Source organism: Scyliorhinus torazame, chromosome 4 (assembly GCF_047496885.1).
Source record: "Scyliorhinus torazame isolate Kashiwa2021f chromosome 4, sScyTor2.1, whole genome shotgun sequence".
Taxonomy (NCBI): Eukaryota; Metazoa; Chordata; class Chondrichthyes; order Carcharhiniformes; family Scyliorhinidae; genus Scyliorhinus; species Scyliorhinus torazame.
Genome location: NC_092710.1, coordinates 110,737,832 through 110,760,999, shown reverse-complemented (window position 1 = coordinate 110,760,999; position 23,168 = coordinate 110,737,832). Strand labels below are relative to the sequence as shown.

The window sequence follows — 23,168 nt, the reverse complement described above, 5'->3', positions numbered from 1 at the left end:
GAAATGGGAAGAAGAGCTGGGGGAGGAGATCGAGGAGGGGCTGTGGGCAGATGCCCTAAGCAGGGTAAACACGTCGTCCTCGTGTGCCAGGCTAAGCCTGATTCAGTTTAAGGTATTACACAGGGCACATATGACTGGAGCACGGCTCAGTAAATTTTTTGGGGTGGAGGATAGGTGTGTGAGGTGCTCGAGAAGCCCAGCGAATCATACCCATATGTTTTGGTCATGCCCGGCACTACAGGGGTTTTGGATGGGGGTGACAAAGGTGCTTTCAAAAGTAGTAGGAGTCCGGGTCGAACCAAGCTGGGGGTTGGCTATATTTGGGGTTGCACAAGAGCCGGGAGTGCAGGAGGCGAGAGAGGCCGATGTTTTGGCCTTTGCATCCCTAGTAGCCCGGCGCAGGATATTGCTAATGTGGAAAGAAGCCAAGCCCCCGGGGGTGGAGACCTGGATAAATGACATGGCGGGGTTTATAAAGCTAGAGCGGATTAAGTTCGTCCTGAGGGGGTCGGCTCAAGGGTTCACCAGGCGGTGGCAACCGTTCGTCGAATACCTCGCAGAAAGATAGACGGAATGGGAAAAAGAAGGCAGCAGCAGCAGCCCAGGATCGGGGGGGGGGGGTGAGGAGGAACCAGAAGGACTCTCAGGGTTGTTAATATATACTGTATAGTATGTATAGGTCGTTGCTACAGATAATTATATATTGGACTGTTAAATTATATTTTTGGAGAGTGTTACTTGTGACAAGGCAGTTGCCAATTAGGGCTAGTTTTCATTTCTGTTATTTATTATTTATTCATTTTTTGTTTATAAAATAGGTCATTGTTATTTGTGTTGTTATAATATTGTGTAAAGGATGCACAATGTACTGTGTTGGTTGACCAAAAATTTTCAATAAAATATTTAATTAAAAAAAAGATAGAGGGAATGGAAAAGAAGAAGGTAGCAGCAGCAGCCCGGGGGGGGGGGGGGGGGGGGGAGGCGGCACCAGAAGGACTCTCGGGGTTGTTAATATATATGTATAATATGTATAGGTCGTTGCTATAAATAATTGTATATTGGACTGTTAAATCATATTTTTGGAGAGTGTTGATCTGAGACAAGGCAGTTGCCACTTAGTTTTAGTTTTCGTTTTTGTTATATATTATTTATTCTTTGTTTATAAAACAGGTCATTGTTATTTATACTGTTATATTATTGCGTAAAGGATACACAATGTACTGTGATGGTTGACCAAAAATTTTCAATAAAATATTTTTTAAAAAAACAATACTCCACCAGACTACCATCAGGGCCCAGACATTGGATGGAAATAATCTAGCTCTTGGCCAACTTTCCTTCAAGATCCGCAGCTATCTTCTGAAGCAGTGACAGACTTCCTGAACCATTCCCCCAGTGCCACTAACCTGCGTCCCTCAGTTCAAACATGAATGGCTGAGTGGGGGCAGGCTGCCCTGACGTTCTGCTTGGTACGATGGTCCTTGGCTCAAGCCGTTTGGTGGTGGTGGCTTCACGTTTAACTTGCTGAGATGTTGCAGCCTGCCGTGTGGTAGTTGGTTGGGGAGCTGTGGCTGTGGAAGTGGGAGCTGGTGCATTGGTGGTCTTCAGCTTCCCTGTATAAAATACCCCATCACCCAGAAAAGAAACAGATTCATATTGTGTCCTTTTTTGCAAAGTCAGGTATAATCAAAAAGGTATTTTCCCCTCATGGCCTTTTCAAATGACCCCCCCCCCCACCCCCACCCCCGCCATCACATAAATATTCCCCCTCCCCATCACATAAATATTCCCCTTTCCCCATCACATAAATATTCCCTCCTCCCCATCACATAAATATTCCCCCTCCCCATCACATAAATATTCCCCTTTCCCATCACATAAATATTCCCCCCGCCCCATCACATAAATATCCCCCACTCCCCATCACATAAATATTCCCCCTCCCCATCACATAAATATTCCCCCCTCCCCATCACATAAATATTCCCTCCTCCCCATCACATAAATATTCCCCCTCCCCATCACATAAATATTCCCCTTTCCCATCACATAAATATTCCCCCCGCCCCATCACATAAATATCCCCCACTCCCCATCACATAAATATTCCCCCTCCCCATCACATAAATATTCCCCTCCCCATCACATAAATATTCCCCCTTTCCCATCACATAAATATTCCCCCTCCCCATCACATAAATATTCCCCCCTCCCCATCACATAAATATTCCCCCCGCCCCATCACATAAATATTCCCCCTTCCCCATCACATAAATATTCCCCTCCCCATCACATAAATATTCCCCCTTTCCCATCACATAAATATTCCCCCTCCCCATCACATAAATATTCCCCCTTTCCCATCACATAAATATTCCCCCTCCCCATCACATAAATATTCCCCCTCCCCATCACATAAATATTCCCCCCTCCCCATCACATAAATATTCCCCCCGCCCCATCACATAAATATTCCCCCTTCCCCATCACATAAATATTCCCCTCCCCATCACATAAATATTCCCCCTTTCCCATCACATAAATATTCCCCCTCCCCATCACATAAATATTCCCCCTTTCCCATCACATAAATATTCCCCCTCCCCATCACATAAATATTCCCCCTCCCCATCACATAAATATCCCCCTCCCCATCACATAAATATTCCCCCTTTCCCATCACATAAATATTCCCCCTCCCCATCACATAAATATTCCCCCCTCCCCATCACATAAATATTCCCCCTTCCCCATCACATAAATATTCCCTCTTCCCCATCACATAAATAGTCCCTCTTCCCCATCACATAAGTACTCCCTCTTCCCCATCACATAAATATTCCCCTCCCCATCAAGGTGGGACTGGCCAGAACTGAACATAGTGTTCAAGGTAATCAGTAAGGGAATCAAGGAATATGGGGATAAGATGGGAATGTGATGTTGGGGATTATCACATCAGATGAATTGGGACCTCATTGACTGGCAGAACAGACTCGATGGGTCGAATGGCTTACTCCTGCTCCTATGTCTTATAATTTTATAGTAGAACAGTAAGCCATTTAGCCCATCGTGCTAACACCAGATCACAGGGTAATGTGGGAAACATGGATGCTATTTCCTTGATTTCTATGCACAGGGAGACTGAAGCATCCTCCCCATACATATCCCACACTCACCCAGTCCACATGCAGTTCTCTCAACACAGACCAGGACTGACGGGTCTGAGCTCTATCCTCAAATATTGCATCCATTGATATTTTAGTGATTTTGTGGCAATACATTATATCTGTGTTTAATCCATTGGGGAATTAGTAAACAGGCTGATCTCTTTGCCTCAGTGCCTTTCTGGGATGGTGCACTGGCCAGCATCGGAACACCTTCCTTAGCGAGATTATATAAATGAAGTATAAAGGAGTGTGTTTAACTGATACAATACATAGCACAGAACCTGTTGTTCAGGTCTCAGGCCACCAGTTGCATGCCAAAATATTTACCGGTCCTGATTCTCGAGGTTCTCGAAGGCAGAAATTCAAGGATTGATGGATATGTAATTCCTTTCTGTTGTTTGGTTCCTAGAGGAATAGGCAGAAGGAATGTTTGGTTAAAGTCTGCTTGAGGGATATGACAGAATAGGGAGTATAGTTGGTACATTGAGAGTAGCTCAAGTTGTGTCTGGGTGTCTGCCGTGGTTCTCTGGGTGGCAATCTCACCGCCTAGCCTAGAAACTTTTGTCTTCACGCCAATCCAGAAATTTGAGCACAAAAATTAAAATCTGCTGCTCCAGTGCAGCACTGAGGGAGTGCTGCTGCTGCAGTGCAGTACTGAGGGAGTGCTGTCTCTCCAGCGCAGCCCTGAGGGAGTGCTGCTGCTGCAGTGCAGTACTGAGGGAGTGCTGTCTCTCCAGCGCAGCCCTGAGGGAGTGCTGCTGCTGCAGTGCAGTACTGAGGGAGTGCTGTCTCTCCAGCGCAGCCCTGAGGGAGTGCTGTCTCTCCAGCGCAGCCCTGAGGGAGTGCTGTCTCTCCAGCGCAGCCCTGAGGGAGTGCTGTCTCTCCAGCGCAGCCCTGAGGGAGTGCTGCTGCTGCAGTGCAGCATAGACATTAAACTGAGCCACCTCTTTGCTGTCTCAGATGGATATAAAACAATCCAGGGCACTGTTTGATAAAGAGCAGGGGAGTTCTCCCTGGTGTCGTGGCCTATATATTTTTTTAAATTTAAAGTATCTAATTCTTCTGTTTTCCAATTAAGGGACAATTTAGCGTGGCCAATCCACCTACTTTGCACATCTTTGGGTTGTGGGGGTGAGACCCACGCAGATACAGGGAGAATGTGCAAACTCCACATGGACAGTGACCTGGGGTCGGGATTGCGCCGTGAGGCAGCAGTGCTAACCACTGCGCCACCATGCCCCCCGCCATGGCCTATATTTATCCCTCAACCAACATTATTAAAACAGATGAAGAGGTCATTCCAACATTGCTGTTTGTGGGAGCCAAGGCATTTCCTACATTACAACAGTGAGAGGACTTCCTAAAAAGTACGTCATTGACTGTAAAGTATTTTTGAACATCCTGCGGCTGTGGCGTCAATGTAGAAATGCAAATCTTTCTTTCCAAGGTTGACCTCACAAAACAGGAAATCTGGTGTGAATTGTACAGTATCTCATTCCTGAGCAAGTTGCTCCACTGTCAACTGTGGATAACGTTAAAGTCAACATCACCACAGTTTCCGGTTGCCCTGTAAACAGGAAGCTTTATCGAATCAGGGGTTTCAGAGCAGTCTACATGTGATAAATTATGTTTGAGGTGCTCCAGGAAATGCAGCAGCCCATTTTACTCAGTAATCTCCCCCACACAATGAACCTGTTTTTGCTGTGTTGATTGGCAGATAAATATTAGGCAGGGCACTGGGGCGAACTCGCCGCTCTTCTTCGTTTCACCCCATGGGATCTTTTACATTCACCTGAGAGAGTAGAAAGCGCCTCAGTTTAACATCTCATTGCATAGACAAAAGCGGTGACAAGGATTTCGATTTTGACAGAAACAGCAAACCCATATCCACAGGGTAAAGCAGGATTATTTGTCAGATTACCAACCCTCCCACTTTTCCCAGGGATCTCCGGGAATTAAAAAAGTTAATCTGTGAATACTACTCTGAGCAAAAAAATCCAGGCACAAATCATTTCATTTGAAGTCATTTGTTTATTAGTTATAAAAAGATAAAGATGGACAAAACACTGTTTGATTGGGCAAGAGGTCATGTGATGTAACCTCCAGGAATACATCCAATCAGGAAGTTCCCTTCCAGTTGGGGAAGACTTGAGTAGTGACGGGCATTCAGCCTCTGATCTTTGGGTAATCGTTGTCCAAGGCAGCCTTCAGGACGCGCGACAACGCAGAATTGCCGAGCAGAAACTGATAGCCAAGTTCCGCACACATGAGTACGGCCTCAACCGGGATCTCTCACTACATTTACCCCCCCACCATCTGGCCTAGGCTTGTGAAATCCTACCAACTGTCCTGGTTTGAGACAATTCACACCTCTTTAATCTGTGATTATCCCTCTCTCCAGTCACTCTGTCTGGACCTGTAAAGACTTAATTACCCTCACAGACTCGCATTCAAAGTATCGTCTTGCATCATTGGCTTTGTCTATATATGTAATTGGGGAACCTACCTCTTCACTCACCTGATGAGGGAACTACGCCCCAAAAGCTAGTGATTCCAATAAACCTGTTGGACTTTAACCTGGTGTTGTAAAACTTCTTACTGTGCCCAACCCAATCCAACCCCGGCATCTCCACATCATACATCCAACCAGACCTGGCATCCTCAATTATTTAGCTGAGTAGATGGACAGCACAGTGGCACAGTGGTTAGCACTGCTGCATCATGGCGCCAAGGACCCGGGTCACTGTCCGTGTGGAGTTTGCACATTCTCCGCGTGTCTGCGTGGGTCTCACCCCCACAACCCAAAGATGTGCAGAGTAGGTGGATTGGTCATGCTAAATTGCCTCTTAATTGGAAAAAAATAATTGGGTACTCTAAATTTATTTTTAAAAATTTAGTTGAGTAGGGATGGTTAATTTGACTACAAATTAGTTATAGTGTACAAGGTGTTCATTAAGGCCACCTTATTTCTGGCAGGAAATGTTTGTACAAAGGGATAGCTCAGGTAAAAGTTAATCTTAAAGGGAGCTCCTCTGCTAAACCCACGCAGACATGTGGAGAATGTGCAAACTCCACACAGTCACCCAAGGCTGTAATTAAACCCATTCCCTCAGCTTATTTTCATTCACCCCAAACACAATCTGGTCCCGAATCATGGAAGATTCCACCACTGAAAAATTACAGGTTTTAGCTTTTAACTTTAAATCAGTGATGAAATGATCTATGGGACTCTTCTGTTTTCTGTAAACGTGATCTAAACACATAACGTTAATAAATTTCAACCTTTCTGGGGTTGCAATGAGCATCAAATCTTTGAATTACTGCGTAAACATTTTTACTATCTTCATTATTTGCAAATTTAAACGTATTAAACACAGCAATTGCTTCGGGCCCTGCCTCTGTTAGGAGCATCGCCTCTGATTGATCTCATAAATTTATCGCAGTAAGAAACAGATTAAATTCCTGATTAAACACACGTCGGTTGCTGTCCACGTCACCATGAAATCTGAGACTCTTTGGTGGCTTCAACAACTCCATGTTGTGCATCCTTGCATCCTGCAAAATCTTCAAATCTCTGTGAACCTCGTGGCAGGCTGATAGGTTTTTTCTCAGTGTTTAATACCATCCAGTGCTGGTACCATGTAATGTTCTTGTTGGATGGCCTGATTTATATTACAAGAACAATTGTAGCTAAAGCTATAAACGATTTATTAAGATTAACTGAGGGTCAACTGTATACAAAACAGATGAATAACAGTATGATCATGCACAAGCAACCTCTCTTTTACAGCTCTTCAGAAAGTCTAAGATCACCTGACTCTAACATTCTCTTATATACTAGTGAGACTCCTAGTGGTCAATCGGTGAATTACAATACCACCCTGATATCACTACATCATTCATCTGCTCTTCTCCTGAGTGAGATTTTATAACAGGAGCTTCTTAGCTGAAACAACTGACTACACACTCTATCCTTAATTCTCAGACCAATACAGCCAAATGACAAAATCAAGGGTAACGTGGAACAAGCACGCCTTTCTACCTGAGCTTGCAAAATTAATGTGAAGATTGGGAATGATTACCTGACACGACGAAAGACTCTCTCCACCTGGGGAGTGACAGGGATCGAAGGCCATAGGAGAAAGTCCCTTTGTAACTGGAGCTGCTGGGCACCTTCCGCACGTGAATCTTTCCTCCACTGTTGTCGATGACACCACTGCAGCAGAAAATGGGCTAAATAATATCTCCCTGCTCCACATATAATTGCCACCCTCATTCTCAATCCCATCCCTAGCTCTGGAACCCCCTCTACAGTCCTGCAACCCTCTGTGGTCTCTGCACTCCCCCACACCACCACATTCCTGACTTCCATCACTCTGGCCTGAGGTACTTCACAAGAGCGTAATCAGATTAAATTTCAAACTGAATCAAATAAGGAGATATTAAGATCAGGGTCCAAAACCGTGGTTAAGGTTTTAGGCTCTAAGGGATGGTCTCAAAGGAGAGAGAAGTAAAGAGGTTTAGGAGTGAATTACAGAGGCCGAAAGGAATCGGAACAAATGCTGCGGAATAATAATCACTTAATGTCACAAGTAGGCTTCAATGAAGTTATTGTGACAAGCCCCTAGTCGCCACGTTCCGGCACCTGATCGGGGAGGCTGGTACAGGAATTGAACCCGCGTTGCTGGCTGTGTTCTGCATTACAAGCCAGCGATTTAGCCCACTGTGCTAAACCAGCCCCTATTCCCTGTTGGCAGGATCCTCCGCTCTGCTGGCAGCGCACTCACACCCGTGGGTTTCCCGACGGCGTGGGGTATCCACAGTGGGAAATCCCATTGGCCGGCTGCAGGAACGGAGGGTGCCGGCGAGGGTGCACTGCTCAGGGAAACACGGCTGCAGACTGGAGAATCCCCCCCCCCATGGTTCCCAAAGTCGGAGCAATTACAATTGAGAAAGTGCAAGAGGCCAGAATTGGAGGAATGCAGGGATTTTGGTGGGTTGGAGGGAATTGCAGAAATAGGGAGGTGTTAGTGAGTTGGCCCAGATTTCCAAGTGCATAATCACAGGAATAGGAGGCAATCATTCAGCCCCTCATTTCTGTTCTGCCATTCAATACTTTCAATGCCCTTACCGAACAAAAATATATCAATTTCAGTGTTGAAATTTTAAATTGACCCCCCAACATCAACAGTTTTTTGAGGGAGAGTTCCAGATTGGAGCTCTACCTACTGGGAGATGATATCAGGTCGGCCTGGTCCTAGTGATGTTTGGTTCTAACGGCCCTTGAGCAATAAAGTTAGTATTAACATCAATATGCTACCATTGGTTAAAACTCAACCACCACAAGATGGTGAAAAAGGGATCATCCAGAGTGATGGAATCATAGAATTCCTGCAGTGTAGAAGGAGGCCATTCAGCCTATATCGAGTCTGCACCAGCCCTCCAAAAGAACACCCTACCTAGACCCACTCCATCCCATAAACCCACTTTACCTTTGGACACACTAAAGGGTAATTTAGCAAGGCTAATTCACCTAACCTGTACATCTTTGGACTGTGGGAGGAAACCAGAGCACCCGGATTGATGCACAATCAATAACTCTCGAGACGAAGGGGAGTAATCTAATTGGCTTTAATCAGCTAGAACTGTACCCAGCAGCGGTGATACAGAAAGTGAGGGCTGCTGGGATGGCATCGGTTCTTATACCCCGCCTCTCAGGGCGGGGCTACGTACATTATCCAATGGTAGACCCCTCGGTCTAGCCAATGGTCATTCACCTCTCAGGTACTGCAATACCTGGTATTACCACACGGAGGAAACCCACACAGACACAGGGCGAACTTGCAAACTCCACATAGACAATGACCCAAGGCCGGAATTGAACGCGGGCCCCTGGGGATGTGAGGCAGCAGTGCTACCCACTGTGCCACCTTGATGAAATCAAGGCTCAACTCAAGATATTTGCTTTTTTAATCATGGAAATTTCAGAGTGAACCTTTGGGAATATTACAACTATTCCAAATGACAGAACACAGACGTGGGTGGAGGAGAGAGTGGAGATTTGGGACTTAGTGACTGACTCTTTTAGAGAGAGAGAGCACAGGAGCATCCAGAAGAAAAAAAACAGTTCCGACCAGCAATCTTATTTCCCTGTTTTACTGGTTTCCCTTCTGGGAGTAGGACGAACGGCCGAGAGTGCCAAGGAATGGGTTAAGTAGTGAGCTTTTTCAGAGAGAATGGATATGAGAATATAAGGTACAGAGACAGGAGTATGTTGTGTGGCCCTTCAAGCCTGTTCTGCCATTCGATAACATCACGGGTGAACCCAACTCTACTGTTTCACATTATCTCCAAAACCTTTAGTATCCAAAAATCTGTCAGTATTTTCCTTGAATATACCTAACAACTGTGCATGCACAGCTCTCTGGTAGAGAATTCAAAGATCGGCAACTCTTTGAGTGAAGACATTTCTCCCCATTTCAGTCCTAAATGGTGAATCCTTTATTCTTATACCAATGCCCATAGTCCTAAACTCTCTAGCCAGAGGAAACGTGCTTTCAGAATCGACCCCGCTAAGGCCACTAAGAATTTTCTGTTGCAATGAACTCACCTCACCTTGTTCTAAACTCCAGAGGGTATAGGCCCGTTCTACTCAATCCCTCCTCGTGGGACAACCCTCTCAGCCCAGGAAACAATCTAGTGAACTAAAGGAGCACAAGAAAAATGGGCTGAATGGCCTCCTTCTGTGTTGGTATACTCTGCGATTCTAAGCAAAATGAGCCCAAGACAACATGGCCAATAGTTGCCAAGGAGAGTAAAATGTTATAAAAAGCAGGTTTACAAAACAGAAGAATTGTTGACCTGTGAATAGCTGCTCCACAGACACTCGACACGGATGCGTAGATGTCAGTGCCCCACACGGCCTGCTTCGTGCCCAGACATCCTGGTGGGCAACGGGCTACAAATTCGGACACTTTTATCTTGCCCGCTCTGGTATCACAGTCTATCTGAGGAACAGCTGGAGATATAAAACAGACACTTAGGGCGAGACTTTAACTCACTTAAATTATATTGACTCACACAATTAAAATTAGGCCTTATTATATTATAATCAAACATCACCCTTCAGGTACCATGCCCGAAGAGGGTCTTGGCGGCCCTGGACTTCCATTAGATTGGTTCGTGGTTATGCTTGGCAGAGTACTGCTGTGGTTTACTGTTATATCTTTGAGTTTGCCGCAAAGAGAAAACGTATGGAGGATCCCACACTCTGGATTCTTCCGCAGGATGAGGTTTTATTCGGGATGTCGCTGATACTATTTCAGATGGAGGACTGAAGACCACACTGCTGATGTCACCACATATCAAGTGACGCATCACCAGCAGGGATTTATCCTCTGATACATAACATTTACCATTACCTTCTGCAGTATGGCTAACCAGCAAACACTCTGTCCCACCTGGAACAGTGTCCCGTTCAGGTCAGTCGCACCTTGAACACTGTGTCCAGTTCAGGTCAGTCCCACATTGAACACTGTGTCCAGTTCAGGTCAGTCCCACATTGAACACTGTGTCCAGTTCAGGTCAGTCGCACCTTGAACACTGTGTCCAGTTCAGGTCAGTCCCACATTGAACACTGTGTCCAGTTCAGGTCAGTCCCACATTGAACACTGTGTCCAGTTCAGGTCAGTCCCACATTGAACACAGTGTCCAGTTCAGGTCAGTCCCACATTGAACACTATGTCCAGTTCAGGCCAGTTCCACCTAGAACACTGTGTCCAGTTCATGTCAGTCTCACCTTGAACACTGTGTCCAGTTCAGGTCAGTCCCACATTGAACACTATGTCCAGTTCAGGCCAGTCCCACCTAGAACACTGTGTCCAGTTCATGTCAGTCTCACCTTGAACACTGTGTCCAGTTCAGGTCAGTCCCACCTTGAACACTGTGTCCAGTTCAGGTGTTATGGGCCAGGGTTTAGAGAACTCCAAAGTGTATCATGGAGTTCACCTGACCCACAACTTTTAATAGATTGTGGTATGGGGAGCACACGGCCCACTCTACAGGTGTGGTACAGCACAAATGGAAAAGTATTTTTTAAAGCAAAACAATGTTTATTCTATGAACTCAAGTTAACCTTTTTAAAACATACAGTGAACATCTCAGCAACCATTAATTCAAATACAACCCCCAAAGACTACAATACTAAGTAAACTTTTAAGCTTTCCTTTTTAACATCCATAAGACCTAAAACACCTTTCACCAGAAGCACATTAGGTTCACATTCACTACTGAGAACATTTATAATTCTCAATTCACCAAATGATCAAGAGATAGTCTTTTGGTGGCAGAGAGAATAGCAGTACACCTGCTTGATCTGGCTTCAGCTCCAATACTGAAAACGAGACGAAAACACCCTGCAGCCTGCTCAAAAACGAAAGTAAAAAGCTGACAGACAGCCCAGCTCCACCCACTCTGACATCACTGCAGTAGTAAACACCCATTTCTTAAAGGTACTCTCACTACAGATATTTATATACACACCCATTTATAAACACCCATTTCTTAAAGGTACTCTCACATGACACCTCCCCCCAAGGAAAAAAAAAACCCATCAACTTCAAGATGGTTTCATTTTTCACCTTTTCACTATCCTTTAAGAAATGCACACAGTAAATATACTTTTTTGTTTAAAAAAAAACAACACATGCGAACAGGTACAATAATATAGTCCATTTTTGTTCTTCTTCCTCCAACTGAAATCCTTCTTGATTGACAGTCTCTTTGAACAAGAAGGCATGATCCGTCCATTTCTCTATGCCTCGGCATTTCTCCTTAAAGTCAGATACTTTGGTTCAATCTGATCGCTTGTAATTCTCCGACACATGAGCAATGGTTATCACAGCTTTCAGGATGTCAAATGCCTGTTGAAACTCCGCTGTCAACTGAAATTTTTGACGTTTCTTTAGGAAGTCCATCAGTGGAGAAATCATGCTACAAAGCTTGTGCACAAATGTTCGATCAAATCCACTCATGCCAAGAAATCGCATTATTTCCCTTCGTCTTGAGGGTATCGGAAACTCCTCAATAACTGTTGGTTTCACATCCCGTGTGACCATTCGACCCTGTCCGATTGTATGGCCAAGGAAAGTGACTTGGGCTTTTCCAAATTCACTTTTGGCTAGGTTTATCACCATACCCGCGTCCTGAAGTCGAACGAATAACTCCATCAGATGTTTCAAATGTTCTGTCCATGACTGGCTGAAAATTACCAGATCGTCGATGTATACCGCACAATTGGGTAATCCTGAAACAACTTTGTTAGCTAACCGTTGAAATGTGGCTGGTGCGTTTTTCATGCCAAATGGCAGAACTTTGAATTGGTATATACCATCTGGAGTCACAAAAGCTGAAATCTCCTTCTCCTTTTCGGATAAAGGTACCTGCCAGTAACCTTTAAGCAAATCCAGTTTGGAAATAAAAGCTGATTGTCCCACTTTCTCAATGCAATCCTCCAAACGTGGGATAGGATAAAAGTCCATTCTTGTAACTGCATTAACCTTTCTATAGTCCACACACAACCGTTGGGTACCGTCTGGTTTAGGCACCATCACGATGGGTGAGCTCCATTGGCTGCAACCCACTTCAATTATGCCATTTTTAAGCATACTCTCAATCACTTTGTTAACCTGTGCCAATTTTAAAGGGTTAAGTCTATATGGATGTTGTTTGATTGGAACAGCATTTCCCACATCTACATCATGTATAGCCATTTGAGTACTTCCCAATTTATCTCCACAAATTTGCCCATGTGATATCAATAACTCTTTCAGGTCCATTCGATTTTCCTCTGGAAGGTAACAATTTATCCCAATTTTTAAGAACATCTCATTTTCCACTTTAATTTGAGGTATGTCAAATTCACAGTCATCTGGATTTGGTTCGTCACTTTGAGTTAGAATCATTAAAACCTCCTCCTTTTTCTCTCTTTCCCTTTCAAAGTACCTTTTAAGCATATTCACATGGCACACTCGGTGAGTCTTCCTTCTGTCTGGTGTTTTACCACATAATTCACCTCACTTAATTTCCTTTCAATCTGATCAGGTCCACAAAAACTTGCTTTTAAAGGTTCACCTACCACTGGTAACAACACTAAAACTTTATCGCCAATGGCAAAACTACACACTGTGGATTTCCTGTCCGCTACCCGTTTCATCACATTTTGTGCAACTTTTAAATGTTGTCTAGCCAATTCACCTGCTCTATTTAATCGTTCCCTAAAATTTGACACGTAATCCAATAATGTAATTTCCGACTTCTCACTCACCAATTTTTCCTCAATCAATTTAAGTGGTCCTCTTACCTCATGACCAGAAATTAGTTCAAAGGACTAAATTTGGTTGACTTATTAGGTGCATCCCTAATTGCAAACAGTACGATTGGAATTCCTTTATCCTAATCCTCTGGATAACCGTGACAATAAGCCCTCAACATTGTCTTTAATGTCTGATGCCACCTTTCTAACGCTCCCTGCGATTCTGGATGGTACGCAGTTGATGTAAATTGTTTTATTCCTAAGCTATCCATAACTTCTTTGAATAACCTTGAGGTAAAATTTGATCCTTGATCCGATTGTATTTCTGTGGGTATTCCATATCTAGTAAAGAATTTAAGTAACTCCTCCACAATCTTTTCAGCTGTAATATTACGTACTGGAATGGCCTCTGGAAACCTAGTAGACACATCCATTACAGTCAAAAGATATTGATTCCCACTTTTCGTTTTAGGAAGCGGTCCTACGCAATCAATTAGGACGCTTGTAAAAGGTTCCTCAAATGCTGGAAATGGTATTAAGAGCGCTGGTTTTATCACTGCTTGAGGTTTCCCTATCACTTGAAATGTGTGACATGATCAACAAAATTTAACTACATCTTTATGTAGTCCAGGGCAATAAAAATGTTTTTGTATTTTAGCTTGAGTTTTCCTTATTCACAAATGACCTCCCACTGGTACCTCATGTGCAACTTACAACACCTCCTTAATATACCCCACCGGCAATACTACTTGATGAACTTCTGCCCGCTTTTCATCCGCCTGCATATGTAAAGGTCTCAATTTTCTCATCAAGACATCACTTTTACGGTAATAACACTCTGGTATACACTCAGATTCCTCTTCCGTGTATGCTTTCTGATACATCCGTTTTATTTCTACATCTTTCTGTTGTAACTCCGCCAATTTTTCTGAACTAAAAATGTCCACCTCATCCTCCACCTGTTCTTGTTCTTTTTCAACCATCTGATCAAATATCGTTTCTGATAATTGCTCTTCAACTTCATCTTCACTCTTTGATTTCTCCTCTTGTCTTAACCTGTGACTTTGCGACCTTGTTACTACACAATCTGGAAAAATCCCAGGATATTCGTCCTTCAACCCTTCAGTTGTCGGATTTTCCACTGGCTTATCAACCACAGTAGGCATCACTCCCACCTGGGATGAAAATTTAGCCCCTGAAGTGGCAAAGGGGAAATCCTGATGTCTTTCAGCAACAAGTAGGTTCTGTAATGGGGAGATTGTGACATGCTTCTGGTCAAACCTATATCGGTCAACTGGTCCTTTGCAATTATCATTAGCTTATGATCACTCGGTATTAACATTCTTTATTTTTTTAATTAAGAGTGCCCAATTATTTTTTTTTCCCAATTAAGGAGCAATTTAGCGTGGCCAATCCACCTAACCTGCTCATCATTGGGTTGTGGGGGTAAAACCCACGCAGGCACGGGGAGAATATGCAAACTCCACACGGACATTGATCCAAGGCCGGGATTTAAACCCAGGTCCTCAGCGCCGTAGTCCCAGTGCTAACCACTGCGCGTTGTGCTGCCTGGTATTAACATTATTGTCATTAACTGTAAATTTCCACCTTTTAGATTGGTATCATTTGCAGAGTGGTGTGGAACTTCCCACACCCACATCCAACCAGCCTTTTAGATTATTACTTTTAGCCAGTGTTGAATACAGCAACAGGATTTTATTGCTCTGCAAATGGGCTTTTGCACAAATTCAGTCTCAATTTCAACCATGTTTACACATTGCAATGTCACTGAATAGCGAAGGGATGGGCAGTTCACATCGGATTTCCCAGATGCTCCACACAAACCACCTCCCACCTTACTTAATCTCAGCCTGCCAGCACATCCTTGCATTTCTTGGGCGAAATTCTCCCCCAACGGCGCGATGTCCGCCGACTGGCGCCAAAAACGGCGCCAATCAGACAGGCATCGCGCCGGCCCAAAGGTGCGGAATGCTCCGCATCTTTGGGGCCAAGCCCCAACATTGAGGGATTTCCGCCCCGCCAGCTGGCGGAAATGGCATTTGTTGCCCCGCCAGCTGGCGGAAATGGCGTTTGGTGCCCCGCCAGCTGGCGCGGAAATGCGGCGCATGCGCGGGAGCGTCAGCGGCCGCTGTCAGTTTCCCGCGCATGCGCAGTGGGGGGAGTCTCTTCCGCCTCCGCCATGGTGGAGGCCGTAGCGGAGGCGGAAGGGAAAGAGTGCCCCCACGGCACAGGCCCGCCCGCGGATCGGTGGGCCCCGATCGCTGGCCAGGCCACCGTGGGGGCACCCCCCGGTGTCAGATCGCCCCGCGCCCCCCCCCCAGGACCCCGGAGCCCGCCCACGCCGCCTGGTCCCGCCGGTAAATACCAGCTTTGATTCACGCCGGCGGGACAGGCAATTTCTGGGCGGGACTTCGGCCCATCCGGGCCGGAGAATCCAGCGGGGGGTCCCGCCAATCGGCGCGGCCCGATTCCCGCCCCCGCCCAACCTCCGGTACCGGAGACTTCGGCGGGGGCGGGATTCACGGCGGCCAACGGCCATTCTCCGACCCGGCGGGGGGTCGGAGAATGACGCCCTTTGTTCCCTCCTGTAGTTTTCTAACATCTCCTTAAATACATCTTTGCTATTAGCCTCATTGTGGTAGCGAATCCTACATTCTCACCCCTGTGTCAGCTGTGGTCCAGTCAATTGCACTATTTAAAGTTCAGTCTGGTCAGTCTATCCTCATAAGCACATCCTCTCAATTGAGGTCATCACCCTGGTAAATCTTTCTTAGCACTTTCCCAGTGTCCCCAAATCATTTTTGTATTCGCGTCTGCGTTGAAACTGTGCACTGTAGTCTAGGTGTGACCTAACCAAGGTTGTACACACGTTTAATTTAGATTTTCTGCTTTTCAATTCTACACTCCAGGATGGAGCCCAGCCTGTTTGTGCTTTCCTGACAGGAATAATTTCTGTTTTCTCGAAATGAATTCCAGTGCTCGGTCAGCCTTGTGTATGAGGGAGGAGTCGGATGGACTCGGTGTCACAATGTGCCTTATGGCCAGAACTGTTCACCTACGTGTTCTTTTACTCTTTCGCATCTTCTCCCTCACACCTTCCGTCAAAGTCAGCAGCAGGACTGCAAAGAAAAGAGAAAGAGGAAAGTGAGTCACCACTCGCTCTGCACCAGCTTGTCCAAAGTACTCTCGTAAACACACATGCGTGTTTTAGGGTTCCACACACTTGGGCGCTCTCCCTGCTCGTCAGGTCTGCACATTGGGCAACGCCAGCCGCGCTCCTCGCCACGCTCCCTCTGCTTGTCTTAATGGATGAAAGTCTACCAGCGAATATTATTGGATGGAAGATCAAAGCCCTGTGATTTGCCCGTGTGCAAGCTCCAAGGAGCTGGGACTCTATGCCTGCAACGTCATCACAAACCTATGAGAAATGGTGGAAGCTGCGGGTTGTGGTAATATAATCAGGGCCTAGTTTTAAGGCCGATTAAATTGGATATCTTAAATGAAAGAATTGGACACGTTAATTAAAACCACAGTCCGCTCCAACAAGAAGCCTGCAGAATATCCAACTTGAATCTGAATATCCGAATATCCAGAACTCAGACAGGCTGCCGGGGCATGTCTGGAGCAACCCCTGATAACCCATCACGTCATTATCGCTCCTACTTGAGATGCATTGGCCTATTGTCCACAGTTCCTGATAACCCATCAAGCAATCATCGCTCCTCCAAGGCAGGTTCAGGTGCCCTATCAACGGGCCATCAACCAGACCATTGGGCACTGAGACCCTGCCTCCTGAGACTCCATTGGCCGAAGGCCAAGGGCAGGTGGAAAAGGAAGTGGGTGGCGACAGGGGGATAAAATAGTCATTCCGGATGTTTAGGAAGTGAAGACTCGAAGCGGAGATTCAAGGCAGGGGAAGACCAAGAGCAGACCAGACCAGGAAGGAAGGAAGGTAGGAAGCAAGGAAGAAACAGCCAGCAAGAATCACCATCGCAAAGAGGAACCCGAGGGACTCGGGGATCGGACCTGCAGCTTACCAAAGCACCTTTGCGGGTAGTATAATCAAATCTTGGGTGTTTCTTATATGTATAGTGAATAATTTACGGGTTAACTATATTTAATAAAGTGTATTGCATTATATCTGTGTCTGTACTTTGTTCTCCTCATAAATAAAGACACCTGAAAATGAAAATCACTTATTGTCACAAGTAGGCTTCAATGAAGTTACTGTGAAAAGCCCCTAGTCGCCACATTCTGGCGCGGCTGTTACAGGAATTGAACCGTGCTGCTGCCCTGCCTTGGTCTGCTTTCGAAGCCAGCGATTTAGCCCTGTGCTAAACAGCCCCTAATTTTACACCTGGGTAAATTTGATTAAGGAGCTGATTGAAGTATCTGGGGCGTCATTCTCCGACCCCCCGCCGGGTCGGAGAATGGCCGTAGGCCGCCGTGAATCCCGCCCCCGCCGAAGTCTCCGCTCCCGGAGATTGGGCGGGGGCGGGAATCCGGCCGCGCCGGTTGGCGGGACCCCCCGCTGGATTCTCCGGCCCGGATGGGCCGAAGTCCCGCCCAGAAATTGCCTGTCCCGCCGGCGTAAATCAAACCTGGTATTTACCGGCGGGACCAGGCGGCGTGGGCGGGCTCCGGGGTCCTGGGGGGGGCGCGGGGCGATCTGACCCCGGGGGGTGCCCCCACGGTGGCCTGGCCCGTGATCGGGGCCCACCGATCCGCGGGCGGGCGGGTGCCGTGGGGGCACTCTTTCCCTTCCGCATCCGCAACGGTCTCCACCATGGCGGAGGCGGAAGAGACTCTCCCCACTGCGCATGCGCGGGAAACTGTCAGCGGCTGCTGACGCTCCCGCGCATGCGCCGCATTTCCGCGCCAGCTAGCGGGGCAACAAACGCCATTTCCGCCAGCTGGCGGGGCAACAAACGCCATTTCCGCCAGCTGGAGCATTCCGCACCTTTGGGCCGGCGCGATGCCCGTCTGATTGGCGCCATTTTTGGCGCCAGTCGGCGGCCATCGCGCCGTTGGGGGAGAATTTCGCCCTTTATATCGGCCGAGATTCTCCGTTGTGAGTCCACCCCGCTACCGCTGTGAGCGAGGATGGAGAATTTACGCAGCGGGATTCTCCGCCCGGTCACGGCAGCGGGATCCTGCACCCGGTCACGACAACGGGATTCTCCACCCGGTCACGGCAGTGGGATTCTCTGCCCGGTCACGGCAGTGGGATTCTCCGCCCGGTCACGGCAGTGGGATTCTCTGCCCGGTCACGGCAGTGGGATTCTCCGCCCAGTCACGGCAGCGGGATTCTCCGCCCGGTCACGACAACGGGATTCTCCACCCGGTCACGGCAGTGGGATTCTCTGCCCGGTCACGGCAGTGGGATTCTCTGCCCGGTCACGGCAGCGGGATTCTCCGCCCGGTCATGGCGTCTGGTCACGGCAGCGGGATTCTCCGCCCGGTCACGGCAGCGGGATTCTCCGCCCGGTCACGGCAGCGGGATTCTCCGCCCGGTCACGGCAGCGGGATTCTCCGCACCGGTCACGGTGATGCCGAGATGTCCGCCGACCGGTGCCAAAAACAGCGCAAATCAGTCCGGCATAGCGCCGCCCCAAAGGTGCGGAATCCTCCGCATTTTGAGCGGCCGAGCCCTAACCTTGAGGGGCTAGGCTCGCGCCGGAGAATCGACGGGTGGGGTGCCGAATCTCCGGTGCCGGAGAATTCGGCAACCGGCGGGGGCGGGATTCACACCAGCCCCCGGCGATTCTCCGACCCGCTGGGGTTCCTCTTGTGCCCAGTGCCATACCTCTTCACATGCATCGACTTAGACCAATAAGGGGGTGCTTAATTTTTGCTACCTACCGAAGGTGAAGGCTCCTATAGCGGATGAACACATTGCGAGTTTGAGGTTGGGGGTCACAAAGCACACCGAATAACCTTTGATGCAGTAAATTCACGAGCCCAGCTGCTGCTGATCATTTGGAAACGCGCAGTGTGTTGTCATCTGAAAAGAGAATTGTAGAAAACGTCATGAGCTTACAACCATAACCACCTGCATTTATATAGCGTCTTTGATGTAATAAAATGCTCCACGATATTAACAGGAGCATAAACAGACAGAATGTAACACTGGGCCACCTAATATGGGCGGAATTCTCCAGTATCGGCGCGATGTCTGCTGACCAGCGCCAAAAACGGCGCTAATCAGTCCGGCATCGCGCCGCCCCAAAGGTGTGGAATCTTCCGCATCTTGGGGGGCTGAGCCCTTACCTTGAGGGGCTAGGCCCGCGCCGGACTGATTTCCGCCCCGCCAGCTGGCGGAAATGGCCTTTGGTGCCCCGCCAGTTGGCGCAGAAATGACATCTCCGGGCGGCGCATGCGTGGGAGCGTTAGCGGCCGCTCACGGCATCCCCGCGCATGCGCTGTGGAGGGAGTCTCTTCTGCCTCCGCCATGGTGGAGACCGTGGCGTAGGCGGAAGGAAAAGAGTGCCCCCACGGCACAGGCCCGCACGCGGATCGGTGGGCCCCGATCGCGGGCCAGGCCACCGTGGGGGCACCCCCCGGGGCCAGATCGTCCCGTGCCCCCCCCAGGACCCCAGAGCCCGCCCGCGCCGCCTTGTCCCTCCGGTACGAGAGGTGGTTTAATCCACGCCGGCGGGACAGGCATTCTAGCAGAGGCACTTCGGCCCAACCGGGCCAGAGAATCACGGGGGGGGGGGGCCGCCAATCGGCGCGGCGCGATTCCCGCCCCCGCCGAATCTCCGGTGCGAATCTCGCCCGAGATTCTTTTTTTTAAAAAAGGTCTTAAAGGAGGATTGAGAAATAAAGAGATGGGGATGTTTTTGGAGGGAATTCCAGAGCTCCCAGCTGAAGCAGCTCAAGAATGGCTGCCAATGGTGGAATGATTAAAAGGCTAGAACTGGAGGCTAAGTAGTTTCAGGGTTGATGAGATACTGGGCGGAATTCTCTGTTATTGGCGCAAAGTCCGCCGATCGGCGCCAAAAACGGCGCAAATCCGACTTTCATCACGCCGCCCCAAACATCGCAAAGTCTCCGGCCCAGAATGGGCTAGCAGCGATGTGACGGGATCCGCGATTGCTCACGTGCTTCACGCCGTGCGGCGTCATACGCGCCGCACGGCGTGACGGCTCATCAGGACGCGCTGCTCCCCCCCACCTGACCGGAACACCCGACCGGAACACCCGACCGGATGGCCGCCCGTCGCTCAGCCCCGAGGTTCCAGTCGCGGGATGTGGAGGCGCTCCTGGACGCGGTGGAGCAGAGGAGGGACGCCCTGTATCCCGGGCACGGCCGCAGAGTTGCCCCACGCCACAGCCGGCGTCTGTGGAGGGAAGTGGCAGAGGCCGTCACCGCTGTGGCCCTGACACCACGGACAGGCACCCAGTGCCACAAGAAGGTGAACGACCTCGTCAGAGCAGCCAGGGTGAACCTCCCCCTGCCCGATATCCATATCCCCCTTCCCCATATCCCCCCTCCCCATATCCCCCATATCCCCCCTCCCCCATATCCCCCTCCCCCAGATCCCCCCTCCCCCATATCCCCTCCCCCAGATCCCCCCTCCCCCATATCCCCCCTCCCCCATATCTCCCCTCCCCCATATCCCCCCTCCCCATATCCCCCATCCCCATATCCCCCATATCCCCCCTCCCCCATATCCCCTCTCCACCATATCCCCCATATCCCCCTCCCCATATCCCCCATATCCCCCCTCCCCCATATCCCCCTCCCCATATCCCCTCTCCCCCATATCCCCCATATCCCCCCTCCCCCATATCCCCCCTCCCCCATATCCCCCCTCCCCCATATCCCCCCTCCCCCATATCCCCCCTCCCCCATATCCCCCCTCCCCCATATCCCCAAGTGAATCCAGCCCTAACTTTAACCTCTGCAATACACGCGCAACCGTTGGCGTGCAGTCATATACCTGTCTAACACTGTTGCCTTTTACCCCTGCCACCACCACTCCCCCCCCCCCCCCCCCCACAGGAGAAACGCGCACACAACACCAGGGAGCATGTGAGGACTGGAGGAGGCCCCGCTGATGAGAGGCCACTGACCGAACACGAGGAAAGGGCCCTGGAACTGGCTGGCGGACCTGAGGACCGGGAGGTTGCTGATGCAGAGGTCGGGGGCGTACTAGCAAGTGAGCCACCGACAGCCCGTCCCCATGTCCCCCTCCCCTATATCCCCCTCCCCCATATCACCTGATCACTGCCTGATGTCTAACCATGCATGCTTCATTGTGTATCGCAGGACCAAACGTCCAGGCACCCATCCCCGCAGATGCAGACCGCCCGCAGGATGCCCCTCGGAGACCACGGGAGACGGAGAGACCCGGACCCTCCGGCATGCGACGCCCGCATGATGCCCCTCAGAGGCCACGGGAGACGGAGAGACCCGGACCCTCTGGCATGCGACGCCCACAGGATGCCCCTCGCACACCACGGGAGACAGAGAGACCCGGACCCTCCGGCATGCGACTCCCGCAGGATGTCCCTTGGAGACCACTGGAGACGGAGAGACCTGGAGCAACAGGGAGACGACGCCCCCGTCTCGTGCGGGTGTGACGACGCAGGCGTGTGCCACCCAGCGACGAGAGGGGCAGCCACAAGCCCCAGTCACAGCCGAGCCAGGACACCACTCCCCAGGACACCACTCCCCAGGACACCACTCCCCAGGACACCAGTCCCCAGGACACCACTACCCAGGACACCCCTACCCGGGACAGCACCACCCAGGAAAACGAAATACCGGACAGTGACACAGAGTGGATGGGTGGAGACGAACCCCACCCCAAAGTGCCATGGACTCAGAGTGGGACGAAGAGCACGACACAACGCCACTGCTGTCACCAACACCCTCCACCATCGCAGAAACACTCACCTCGGTTGGGCACTTTAGTGATGAGGCGTCTGGTACACTCACTGGTGCGCACAACACAGCCGTCCCGGTACAGCAGGTGGAGGTAGGAGCAGCAGAGGGACCGGGCGGTCGGAGGGCAGCCCAGGCCAAGCGAACATCTGCCGCCCAGATGGATCCCGGGTTCCTGGAGTTACCACACCCACCCATAGATCCGATGCAACCACCGAACCGGAGACGAGCGAAGAGGGTGACGGCCGGCTTGCGGCGGCTGCAGTCGCAGGTGGAGGAGTCCACCCGCGTCCAGGAGCTGGGAGTGGTGCCGGTCATGCGTGCCACCCAGGCCGACACCGCACGGGTGGCGTCCGCAGTGGAGGCAATGGGTGCGACGGTGTCAGACATGGGGAACGGTTTGCGAGGCCTGGGGCTTTCCGTGCAGGCGGGGAGTGGTGTCCTGGGTCTGTGGCTCAGGACATGGCTGCCCTCTCACAGGAGGCCATGAGCCAGTGCTAGCGCCAGATGGCAGAGGCGCTCAACGCCATGGCCCAGTCTCAGCAGTCCATAGCCCAGTCTCTGCAGGCCATGGCCCAGTCTCAGCAGGCCATGGCCCAGTCTCAGCAGGCCATGGCCCAGTCTCTGCAGGCCATGGCCCAGTCTCTGCAGGCCATCGCTGAGGGCATCGGCGCCATTGCCCATGTGCGAGCCGGCGTCGCACAGTCACAGACAGGGTTTGCCAATCCCCTGAACTCCATGGCTGCAAACCTGCAGACCCCTGTCGATACCAGCAC

At 49.6% G+C, this 23,168-nt stretch overlaps 1 protein-coding gene across 1 annotated transcript in view; it reads right to left on the bottom strand.

Moving 5' to 3' along the window:
- Positions 1 to 23,168, bottom strand: part of LOC140410412 (vitrin-like) — a 176,524-nt gene that overhangs the window by 59,634 nt on the left and 93,722 nt on the right. The window contains exons 2-7 of the mRNA XM_072498481.1: positions 19,363 to 19,504; positions 16,560 to 16,619; positions 10,029 to 10,185; positions 7,250 to 7,383; positions 3,495 to 3,572; positions 1,407 to 1,613 (exon numbers count right to left, since the gene is read on the bottom strand). Coding sequence (XP_072354582.1) covers positions 1,407 to 1,613; positions 3,495 to 3,572; positions 7,250 to 7,383; positions 10,029 to 10,185; positions 16,560 to 16,619; positions 19,363 to 19,396 — 670 coding nt within the window. The 5' untranslated portion in view covers positions 19,397 to 19,504. The remainder of the gene's footprint in view (positions 1 to 1,406; positions 1,614 to 3,494; positions 3,573 to 7,249; positions 7,384 to 10,028; positions 10,186 to 16,559; positions 16,620 to 19,362; positions 19,505 to 23,168) is intronic.